Genomic DNA, 12,661 nt, shown 5'->3' on the forward strand with positions numbered 1-12,661 from the left:
GCGACGAATGTCGGGTAAGATGCACCCGACAACACCAGCTGCTCCGCTGGATAACCAAGGATCGCTTGAGCACGATCCTCGGTAGACAACAGGTCCGGACGCAGCATCCGAATTGGAGGGTCCGCAAGAACCAGAGGCTCCTCGGACGAAGACTGCTAGAGAACACGCTCGCCTAAGAACCAAGCGTCCGTCCTCTGGAGCACAGAGAGTCCCTGATAAAGGGCCCGAAAACGACAGTGAACCATGCCTGCCCGGACAGCCTCAGGGACCTCGACGATCAAACTCTAAGGACGAAGATCGATCTACAAAACACGACCGTATGAAAAAATCGTTCCAATATATATATATATATATATATATATATATATATATATATATATGAACATGTGTTGTCGATATCATACTCACCGACGCATGAGTCACCGAAAGAATCCTCTAGCGGAAGTCGTCGGCTGAAGTTTCTCGTCTTTTCCTAATTGTGATCAGATGATGGCCGACAGGAAAACGAGCCCTCCCAAGTACCCTGGAGGCTAGAAAAGGCAGGTACGAGTACCCCCAAGCCTAAAGAAAAAGAATACGATTAATCGAAAGCTGAAATGATGATGAAAAAATATACAAAAGATTAAGATACACACCTCGAGGATACGACCATGCCAAGAAATGGAGATCCAAGGCACCTCAGCAGCTGCCGCAAAATCCATCACCCGGGTCGCCTTGCCCATAGCTGTAAGCATAAGGGCATACGATACCTCCGCCCAAATCAAGTTACCCACTTGCCCCAAATCACTAAGGCAAATGAGTAACCTGATAACGAAACATTCTCCCTGATCACTTAGAATAGTGACGAAAAGAACACGGGCAATGTATATCCGAGCCAGCTGCTCAGGTCTACACTTCCGATCAACCTCGTCAGCCGACAGCTTGTCTGCAAGAACTGAGTACGGACAAGACTGTGCATACACATGAAGGGCCGCCGCAAGACGGTCCCCCACAAGGTCACGCAGCCTCTCGTCTGATCCCTTCACGACCTCCATAACCATAGGCTCACCTCTGAAAGGAAAACCCGTGATCATAGAAAAGTCGAAAGGGGTAACCGTCATCTCTCCCCATGGGAAATGGAAAATGTTGGTGGAATCCCACCAAAACTCTAGCAACCCATGAAGGAAAGTTGATGATGCAGGCTGACTCGATAAATCCTAAAGAGCCCCCAGCTGGGGACTGATCCCCGAAAGCTCCACCACCTTCTTTACCACGTCGGGTAAACTCTCGAAGCGGCCTCTTAAGTCACCCGAGCGGTACAAACGCATGCTAGGCTCGCTCTAAAAGGAAATATACGAGAAAAATACGGTTATGGCTTTTCAAAAAGAGAGAAACGATGATATAAAACAAAATAGAGACGCAAAAGAACTCATTATGTCGCGCCAACTCTAAATCAAAACGTGATGGTCTGGGTCCCACTTAAGGACCCAAGGGTCCTAGTTGGGAGGAGCCTCCCAGACCACATCCTCATAGCGACGTCGATCAGCTCCGACGCGTCGCTCTCGAGCCTCCTCACGAGGATGTGTCACCCTCTTTCGAGGGTGAACTGCCTCGTCAAGCACGGGTCCTCCTAAGTCCTCCTCGGCATCAACGAATGGAGGGGAATCCATGCTATAACGAATAAAATTCCTTATTAGTTTGTTCCTAAAAAAAAAATAGTATACGTGTTCTAGACTCATTTCGGCAGCATAACGGTTGCCGAAAGGGCAAAACACGAAAATCGAATGCCACCCATGTTTGGGGGCTACGATACCTGCAATTAAACTCAGTGAATGGGGGCTTTTAACACCCACAAAAGCCATCCTATACCAGTTTCAACTAAAGTATTCTAGAGATTATACTCCTAAATCTCAAAGAATCAACTACTTTTAGACGTATAATAACAACATAAGCATAATTATCGTCTACTAAACAATCTTGAGGTTCGAACATGGCAAAAACAAGCTAAAGTATATACTTCGCGCCATTTTTCGGATTCAAAATTTTCGAAACATGATTCATGAAAGTAATTGTAGTTCTAATGCTATAATTCACTTCATAATCAACAAGTATAACCAAAATGAGCAAGCAAAACAACAAATTCGAGCCTAAATTCGAAGAAATATGCCAAGAACGAACTTAAACAAAGAAATGCTCATACAAGGTTCAATACTCAACCATTTTTTCGTGAAATTTGTTGCAAAACACTCCTTAACACATGGCATGACAACATGGAACAAACAATTTCAAGAACAATGAACCGAATCAAAAAACCCTAAATTTAAAAATTGGGGTTTTGCGGTTCGAACACTCTAAAAATTCAGCCAAAAAATGAAGGAAAAAGGCAAAAAACTTATTGGATTATGGAAAATATGAATAGGGGACAAGATCTACTTCCTTTAGCTTCAAAAAAACAAAGAAATTCGAGCTTTATAAAGAGAGAAAGAAGCGAAAATGGCGAAGGAAGGAGAAAGAGCGAAATGAAAAATCGCGCTCAGGAAGTGCTATGACGATAAATAAAACCATCTTTGTGTTGGATCAACGTGAAGAATGCTTATGGACAACTGACTAAGTCACAAGAATGCAAAATGACTAGCCTAACCCAAAACAAAATGAATTAAGGTCCAAATTAACAAAGACCGATCATAATTAGGATTAAGCCCGAGGTTGAAACCTAATTATGACGGATTTAGAGGCGCCTATGTTAAAAATCAATGCTGCCGCAGAGAAATCCGCGCGCATCTCAATGAGTCGCGCTGGTCTGACGCGCGCAACTCACAAGGTTGCGCGTGACACTCAGCGCAACCTCTAGTGATGCGCTTGTAGAAGATTCAGAATTTCAAAAAAATAAAAAATCAAATCTTACCATAATACCGCGCACAAGACATTCAGTTGCGCTGCTTATAGCAGCGCATTTAAATCACTTGCGCTGGGCTGTCGCGCGCAACCTATTCAGATGTGCGCGACACCTGCTGCGGCAAAACACTCAAAAGCCTAAATGCATATTGTGAGAGATGCAATTAAAGATTGTTTCATTTTACCTTCGTATGTTCCTACGAAGATCCAATTTGCAGACATATTTACGAAGGCGTTGGGAAAGGCTTAGTTTGAGTTTACTTGACAAGTTGGGCATTCGAGATCTACATGCTCCAACTCGAGGGGATGTTAATGTAGAATATATCCATGTCAATAGGGTACCCAGATCGAACCCTTTTGTGCCCAGAAAGAGAACCCTTGCTCTGTTGTTTAGCAGAAGTAGATCTAACAGTCTCAAGGTCGCTAATAACAGCAACCTCATGGGTATTAGCATGAACAACAACCTTCCTTTTCAGATCTGGGCGAAGTGTCCCAACATTAGGCTTCACAACAATTTCTTTGCCCAGATCTGCCTCAGGACAGTTCTCCGCTTCACCTTTCTTCCCCAGATCTAAATTCTCCTCATCTGATACGTACTCCACGATCTTTGCACCGTTACCTCCTCTTTTGAATCCTGTCCACAACAAAGAGCACCGACGAACTGGTTTTATTTTACCAGTTCCGCGCTCACACTTGTACACCTGGACACCAGGAGGGGGAAGGCCGATGTCATCTTCCTCAACTCCCAAATTCTCATACGCGAAGAGATTTGAGGATTTTTCAGGTGGGGAACTCATAATTTTGGAGGAACTTTCATATTTGAACAAAATAAGGCTCGTAACTTGGAGAGGAGAGAGAGAAGAGAAGTTGGGAGATGATGGTGAAACGCGTGGAGTGCAAGGAGAGGGTATTTTATATGCAGATCTGAGTTAGGGTTTAAAGCCATGGAGAAAATACAGGTGGTTGAAGGTTGCAAAAGATCTGAGGAAGTATATTTTGTGATCTTATGATATTATTCCCCAAGTCATATATACTTTGTATAAATAATCCATAACATTAAATGAGAAAATTGAGAATTTGTGCTTAATTTGACAAATAATTTAAATTTTAAACAGCTTACAGGCCTGACACCAACAATATTAAAATTTGATATTTGTTTCAGCAGAACACAAAAAATGGCTACTAATCTCTCTCTTACACACTTCCGCTCCCCACCTTCTTCTGAATTTTATCCTATTAATTTAAATTCATGTTCTCCTCTCAAATTCCCCAAACACATCAACAGTCACAGCCGCCAACTGCGCCACTACCCCACTTCATCATTTTCTGTAAGTTCAATTTTACCCAACTTTATCAATCTTTGGTTATATTACCGTTGATGAATTTCATTTAAAAACATTTAAATCTTTTGCAAATGGGTTTACTTTTAATTTTTTTAAAAAATTACAGGTTAGTAGAAATCAGCGACAAATTTCTCCAATTTTTAACAAATTTGAGCCTTAGCCTGACCCAGAAGATGAAGATAAAGTGCAAAGTACAGGGGTTAAAGCTGCGTTATCAATGCTCAAATTCTATAAAAGTGAGTATTACTATACTGACATTTTGCATTTTTTTTTTCTAGTTTAATTTCTTAAAAAACAATGACCAAGTTAATTATTTGATGTTTTAAAATTGAGATCTGTATGTTGTTAATAGTATATTATTTTAATTTTGATGGCAGGAGAGATATCGCCATTGTTGCCAAAGAGTTGCCGTTATGTACCATCATGTAGTGAATATTCGATGATTGCTTACAAGAAATATGGAGTTGCTAAGGGCACTATATTGACTGCTTGGCGCCTTTGTCGTTGGAATCCGCTAGGTAAATTAATGTCTTTCATTTTTTTGGGTGGATAATCTGTTATATTAGTTTGGCTTGAACTATTCTCCGTTATGTTCCACCTGGTCTGATATTAAAAAAATGTCGTAGATAGTGTAATTTGAACTAGTAATGTGTCAACTGAAGTGAGTGTGACAAATTATCCTATTTAGCCCAGGAAATTCTTGCAAAAGCTAAGTTAGGGTCTGTTTTGTTCTGCTTAATTTGTTCAGTTTAGTTCAGCTTCAATTAGTTTAGTTTAGTTCAGTTCAGTTCAGTTTCTAATTTCCTTCTCTCATAAACAATTTATTTCAGCTCAATTGAATTCAGCCCCAATCAGTTCAGTTCACTTTAGTTGGTCAGTAAATCGGAACAGGCCCTTAGTGCATGAGTCTTCCTGTCTCTTGTTCACTTGGGATAAGACTTTAGTGTTGAATTTAACTTCCTAATTTTGTCATGCTTGATCGAGTAAATCACATTGTTTGGTTAAGCTCATTGGCCAATAACAAAAGTATTATACTAATTGCTTTAGATAGGAGGTAACAGCAGCTTCTAGGCTTTTGGGAATATTGTTCTAAGTGGCATTTTATTGTCATTAGCTCTGATTAAAGGTTTGTTGGCTGGCTCCCATTGATGATTCATGTTGCCAGAGAGCCTTGGCTTTGACTGTGTTACTGATCCAAGTTTCTGTAATTATTCTCCCGGCTGATTTCTACACTTATCTCTCTGAATTCACTTTCAACTCGTGTCAAATGCTTGATGGCATTTCAATATTATTGAAAGGGGTTTGTTTGGTACCTGTTTTTTCATGGTTCTGGAGTTCATTGTATGGAATTTCGTCTTAGGGGAATAATTTTAGGAGGTTGAGGAGGGTGCGAAAGTGCTGGTTAAAGAGTTGAAACCTAAGGGGAATAATTTTAGTAATCAAGGAATGTGGCAGTAATGGTTTTAAGAGATATGTAAAAGACTGCAGGATTCAATGCTTAATCCATCTCTTGTTGGAAGTTGCAAAACGTTATCATGATTAACTTATATCATAGAAATGATAGAAGGTAATTGTGGATCTTTTAGCCTTTACTTATAAATCTGTGCATCAAGCTAGAGAAAACATATAAGCTCCTGACTTGTGTTCCTTTATGTCGTGATTTGACCAAAATATTGTAAACGGCGTTATTAAGAAGAGCCTTGTCGTCTATTTACCTTAGAAATCTTTAGAAGGAATAGTCTGACTTAGATATAGGTCACCAAATTTAGCCAAAGAATTACAAAGCTATCAAGAAATTGTGCAAAGAGTCTGATAAAATATCATCATGATGGTCCTTAGATTAAAGATGACTGTATTGTTGGAGATGATCTTTCATAGGAGACATATAAGGTTAAATTAATGGAGGAAGTATTGTAAATTTTCTTGGAATGCATAACTAAACCTCAAAGTGGAAGCTAATGTGAAGGACATGGCTGTACCTCAGAATATATGCTAAGGATATTCCAACTCTTGTTACACATTTAAGATACATATATAATTGGTTCTCTTATAGATAAAGTCAAGAGCAAGAGGATAAAGTTTACCAATCATGTCTTTTTCACAATCGAAGTAGCTTTCCCTTGAAGAAAAAGTCAGGTTAATCACCCATATTTCACACCTTTGATAATAATTAGTCCTTATTGAATGGAGTTTAAATTGGGAAAAATACTATCAAAATGCTTGTTCCAAAATTGTGGGAAAGTTAACATACATAATGGATGTTACAGAAGTCGAGGTTGCTGCGGATATTGGGTGCATTTCAAACCCCATAGGATAGGTGTACTTAGATTTGAAAGATGAAAGAGTGTGCTAGAAGATACTTCAAGGCCAAAGGAATTCGATGGAGAGGTACAGAGTCATGTTTCATAAGAAATGAAAGTGGCTTTGCTAGAGATGGACAGTCGATGAATCAAAGGAATAGGAGTGTGTTTGTAAAGAATTCAGCACTCAAACTTGAACCAGTTACTCTTAAAACTTTGCTAAGATTATGTGATCCCAAAGAGGTAAGATCGTTAGTAAACCTGATTGCAAAATTGTATACAGGTCTATGCAAAAGAGGAAAATGGAGCGTAGTTATCTACACTTGGTGATAGTGGAATTCATCATTAAAAAGTACAATTCTTCAGTTTTATTTGACAATATTCTTTAGAAATTGAAGTCTTAAATTAAGCTATTAGCCTAACATTGCTCGAATCGTGTCCATACTAATGATTATCATGCATTGGAAGATGATCTTGTCCATAAAGTAAGTCTTAAGCTATTTCACTTTTACTCTATTTATTTTTGAACGAAACTTTTTCTCCATATTTATGTCAATGGATTAAAACCGAGGAGCTAAATTGTAAAGTGACTAAAGGTGAGCTTTATTGCAGGTGGCTCAGGCTTTGATCCTCCAAGATGGTTTGGCGAGGAAAGGGTATCTGAGTCATCAGAGGAGTGAGAATTTTCCGCGTCTTCATCCAATATAGGTATGTAATGAAAAAAAGCTCGAACTGTGGATATTGAGGCATGTATCCCTTTGAATCTATGTTACTCGAACTCGAGTACTCATGTTCGACATGAGCAGGTGTCTAAGTTTCTGACTCGGCTATTTTGTGAAAAATTTCTATGATTTGTCTAGATGTCATACCCATCTAGAGTCCGACACAGGTATTTGAGGTAAAATAAAGAGTCCGAGTAACACAACTTTAAATTAAATAAGGATAGTTAAAAAGACAAGGTTTAGTCAGGGGAATTTCTTTCTTTTTTCTTTTTAATTGAATATAGTCGGTTATTAAAATTTCAACTTATAAGTTAGAATCTTACAATTTTATGATTCATGTATGTCATATGATTTGATTTATGATTTTACCCGATTTTACATATTTCTCTTAGCTATCTATTCTAATATATGAAAAGACGTTTTTAAAAACGTTGATGTGTCACGTAATCCCTTTTTTTAGGACGTTATGTAACCTTTCAAACATTTCATGATGTCACATCATCACTCAATCAATTTTAACAATTACTCCACGTCACATAAAAAAACCAATATTATTTCATATAAAAACATAAGGATAAGGAGATTCGAATCATGAACCTTTTATAACAAAGATAACTATTTAAGTAAGCCAATTAGCGGTTTAGCAATTTTAGAAAAATATTTGATAAAGCAACGATAAAATCCCCCATGACCAAGGAAACTCCTAACCCCCTTAACATTAGCTGGTGGAGGTAATTGCTCAATCACTGAATCTTTGATAAACTAGTATATCCTTGTCAGATACATTATAACCTAAGACCACACCTTCTGTCACCATAAAGTGACATTTTTTCCAATTTAAGACCAAATTGCATTCTTCATATCTTTTCAAAATTATAGTGAGATTAGCTAAACATATATCAAATGAAGACCCATACACATTAAAATCGTCCATATAGACTTACATAGTAGACTCTAAGAATTCAGAAAAAATGCTCATCATACAACGTTGAAAGATAGCGGGGGCATTATATAGTCCAAAAGGTATCCTACTTTGCAAAAGTACCATAAGGGCGTGTGAATGTTGTCTTCTCCTGATCTTTAGGGTGAATCGGAATTTGGAAAAATCCCGAGTACGTATCCAAATAGCAGAAGAATTTATGATTAACTAACATTTCCAGCATTTGATCAATAAAAAGAGTGGGAATCAATTCATTTTTATCATTTTTAATCACAGTCATCTCACCTTTTTTAGGAACTACTTGAGACTCACCCACTTTGAGTCAGAAATTGGATAGATGATACCTACATCAAGTAATTTCGTAACTTCCTTCTTGACTACTTCCTACATGTTAGGATTTAACCTCCTCTAGGTTGAATGCATGGCTTGTGATTGTCCTCTAAATGTATCTTGTGCATACAAAAGTCAAGGCTAATACCCTTGAGATCATCAATACTGTACCCAATTGAAGTTGGAAAGTTTAGAGGTCATGAAGTACAGTACTAATGATCACGGGGTGTAATTCCTGTTTATTTAAAAATACATATTTCAAATGAAAAGTGAGAGGTTTTAGTTCAGGTTTTTTTACCTCTGCAGATTTCGATTCTTGAACTAATTTTTCTACCTTCTTGCTCTCAGCTGTTCAATTGCAAGAGCATTTTCAATAGCATCCACCTCACTGCTCCAGATACCAGCATCACCTGCAATAAAATCACCACAAATCACTTCCTCCAAGGGATCCCTTGCAAGATCTCTTGCAATCCTTTGCAAGGACCTTGCAAATAACATCAATCACATCAATACTATAACAATTTTCCTCTAACATATAGGAACCTTTAAAACTCTCTCTAAATTAAAATGATATTATCATCATAGACAAAAAGAGTGGGTTTTCCATTTTTAATGTCAATAATGGCCCCACGACAATAATGTCCCATGCAGTGTGGAGGAAAAGTCTTCCTAATATTATAGGAATTTGTGTATCCACAGTAATGTCTAAAACAACAAAATCAACAGGGATATAAAATTTACTAATTCTAATAGAAGCATCCTCTAAAATACCTAAGGGCTATTTAATAGAACGGTCTGCCATTTACAAGATAATGTTAGTAACTTTTAAATCACTCATATTAAGCTTTGAATACATAGATGATGGCATTTCACTAACACTAGCACCCAAATCACATAATGCTTTATCAATGAAAATATTTCCAATATGACAATGTATAGAAAAACTGTCGGGATCCTTTAATTTTAGTGGGGATTTATTTTGCAACAAAGCACTACATTCCTCTGTAAAAGCTACAGTCTCTACCGCATTAAAGTCTCTCTTCCTAGTCAATATATCTTTCATAAATTTAGCATATACAAGAACTTGTAATTAATTCTGTGAAGAGAATTGTTACTTGCAAATTTTTAACAACCTACGGAAACTTACCAAATTGCTTATACAATTTACATTGTAAATGTCCATTAGGGAACGGAAGTTTGATAGCCGGACCCTGCACATCTCCAATCTTGTCCTGAGTTTTACCCTACAAATAATTATCAGAAGAGTTAGTTTTACCCTGGGCCTTACAGGCTAATAACAACATCATTTGGTATAAAAGAATTATGATTAACAATTTTTGTGATAACAAGCTCATCATCTTTGGGCATAAAGGCCCATGGTAATGTGAACCACTTCTCAGAATAATTGCATTTGCATGATCTGTAGGTTGTACTGGCTTTGATGGTAGGGCTCCAGGTTAACGATTTTGCAGAGTAGAGGAAAGTTGTGCAATTTGAGTATCTATCATTTTATTATGTGGTAACATCGAGTCAATTTGCGCATCCTTATTTTGCATCTGCTTTTGCATACTTGCTAACATAGTTTTAATTTCCGACAGGGTAGGATCAGTAGATGGAGGTGGAGCTTGTTGTTGGGTTCCTCTAGTTAAGGCATTGGTAATATTTCTGTTGTGGTTGCTGTGGGGCTTGTTGTTGTGGTTGTTGTGGAGGTGGAGGGTTTAACACATTAGTATTTCAGTAGGAAAAGTTTGGATGTTTCCGGAGACCAAGATTATAAGTGTTGGATTATGGATTATTTTGCCTATAGGCTTGGAAGGCATTAATTTGCTCCACGGGACTCCTACAATTCTGTGCCTAATGACTTACAATTCCACAATTTTAAAAAAAGCATCGGTAATAGTATTATTAACAGCAGAAACATTAGCTACGGAGCTGAATAGCAGTACTAATATTATGTAATTTCTAACAAATAGAGGTTAATTGAGCTTGCACAAGGGATACAGAATCGACATGATGTTTTCCTTTGTTTGCAAAACCTATCCTATATAGGGAATTATGAATTGACATCTCTTTAACAAATATGCCTGCTACATCCTCTTGTAGATTCATAAATCATCCGTTAGCTGCAAGTTAGGATTGATTTCGAAGAATTTCCAAGCCAGTTGTAGAAGGCTTGGATCAATTGCCACTGTAAAATCCCATGATCAGCAAATCAGGGAGAGAATAAAGCCCAAGCGTTACTCCTCTACTTAGTCCACGGGATTCGAACGAGCCGTTCACCAATACTAAATTTGTCGAGTGAAGGGTAAAACCACGATCAACACCTTCAATGGACAACTGACCATCGCACGAACCACCACCACCACGAACACATAACCGGCGCAAGGGAGGAGTAGAGAGCTGTGAGAGATAGAGAGATTTGAAGGGCTTGGTTTCGTATTTGCTAACTCGGGTTTGATCTTACTGATCACTGAATTGCATTGCCAAAAACTAGCACCTAGTCTACTTATATCATATTATAATTCGAGTAGGTTAGGAAGCCCATAACCCTCCAACCTTCTCTATGTGGCCGACCACTTAGGGGATGAGGCCCATCATGGGCCTTGTCCTCTAATGCTCGATCTAGGCCCTTTGTGTGACCTTATAGGATCCTTCCAATTGAGTTTTGGCCTATTTTACTAGCCTAAAAATCATTAGTTTCTCTAACTATGATATAACGACGACCCAAATATCTCCATAATTTGATTCATTTATATATCTAGTAATTACACTTGACGAAGACATAAATCCTTCAATCTCTCACTTGTCTAAGACAAGTGTGTAATATTCAAATTCCTTAAGTCATTGTGTGTCGATTTGATAATATGATTGCATCCCATGCCGTTATCATATTAATCTACTAATCGTTTCTTAAAATCTGAGTTCGAATTACAAAACCAAAAGAATTCAGAGTAATGCATTTGAACGCAACCACATATTTTTCTGAATTCTCCCTATTCAAGCAGGTATGACACACTTCCTAATTTAATATGTAGACTCAATTCAATCTTGTAAAAACCAAAGCTCCCACTCAACTTTTGAAATAACCAAGAAACACCCTTTATAATCTCTTGTTACGGGAAGACGTTTGAATGTACCACAATTAAATCAATCATTGAATAGAATCAATGTTCTACTTATGTCAAAGGAATCCACTAATATATCTGGAAGTTCTATAGTTGAGCTTCAAAGTAGGTCAATAGTTCGATTATGCATCATTCATGCATATTCAAGTGATTTACCGACCATCCCTACGCCCCTATAGCTCATGAAACTAAGCTATCCAATCAATCTTACATGGTAGTCCGTTTATTGAAATCATTCATGTATGAATGATTTCGAAATAGGAATTTAAATAATATATGAATTTTGTTCACATGTGGGGTTTCATCTATCAGGTCGTCATCTATCTGATGAGCCCATCAATTCATAATTATTTTGGACATTTTATTTAATTTCCAAAACCATAGGTAAATAAGAGAAATAATGATTTCTGTTTAAACATAATTCTGCAAGTATTTGTATTCCTTATGTAATATGCCTTTCTCAAAACATACACAACTTAAATTACATAACTTGCTACAATCCAAAACTTTAGTATGACTGTCATGCCTTAATCTGTGGAAGGGGTTTAATAAGTAAATAAGCGATATTCTCACTCATGATAAAAGTTTGCTGATCATGACATCCCGCTGGCCAATGATCTCATAAACGAGGTGATATCTAATATTTATTTGTTTGGATTTGTGATGTGACCCTGACTCTTTTGTTTTGACAAAGGCATCCTTTTTGTCACAGGACAATGACGACGGGATGACTAGGTCGTTGTCATGACTTATCTTCCTATGGCCAAACAAAATTTATACACAATCAACTTAACCAAAATACTAGTATAATGGCAAACTAAGAGGTTGAACTAATAGAAATGGAAGGTGAATGCTATAGTCGCGCTTTAAGCTATTCCGAAGAATATAGAAATGGTTTGGTTTAGCTAGAACTAAGCAACACAACAAATCAAATATAATAAATCAATATCGCCAACAATAAGGAATTAGGATCCACATGCACTCACAATAGACATGCTATTTGGATAGGAGATTGATCAATCGAACA

General features: G+C 37.5%; 1 protein-coding gene across 3 annotated transcripts; it reads left to right on the top strand.

The window, feature by feature from the left end:
* Nucleotides 1-4,030: 4,030 nt before the first annotated feature.
* On the top strand, nt 4,031-10,928 carry LOC145568797 (UPF0161 protein At3g09310-like). Of its 3 annotated transcripts, none has more exons than XM_081628198.1 (5): nt 4,031-4,202; nt 4,324-4,453; nt 4,595-4,735; nt 7,130-7,225; nt 10,108-10,928. In XM_081628198.1, exons 2-4 carry the CDS (start codon nt 4,435-4,437, stop codon nt 7,195-7,197), a joined length of 228 nt encoding a protein of 75 aa, XP_081484324.1. In that variant the 5' UTR covers nt 4,031-4,202; nt 4,324-4,434; the 3' UTR covers nt 7,198-7,225; nt 10,108-10,928. The 3 variants fall into 3 exon arrangements, with proteins under 3 accessions (XP_081484324.1, XP_081484325.1, XP_081484323.1); XM_081628199.1 differs by lacking the exon at nt 10,108-10,928 and adding an exon at nt 9,936-10,063; XM_081628197.1 differs by lacking the exon at nt 10,108-10,928 and having other exon boundaries at nt 7,130-7,482.
* The last annotated feature ends 1,733 nt before the right edge of the window (nt 10,929-12,661 follow it).

Source organism: Chenopodium album, chromosome 11 (assembly GCF_948465745.1).
Source record: "Chenopodium album chromosome 11, dcCheAlbu1.1, whole genome shotgun sequence".
Taxonomy (NCBI): Eukaryota; Viridiplantae; Streptophyta; class Magnoliopsida; order Caryophyllales; family Amaranthaceae; genus Chenopodium; species Chenopodium album.

Coding starts and splice junctions, on each gene's coding strand:
- LOC145568797 (XM_081628198.1), top strand. Junction 4,736..7,129: donor TTGTCGTTGGAATCCGCTAG/GTAAATTAATGT, acceptor GCTTTATTGCAG/GTGGCTCAGGCTTTGATCCT.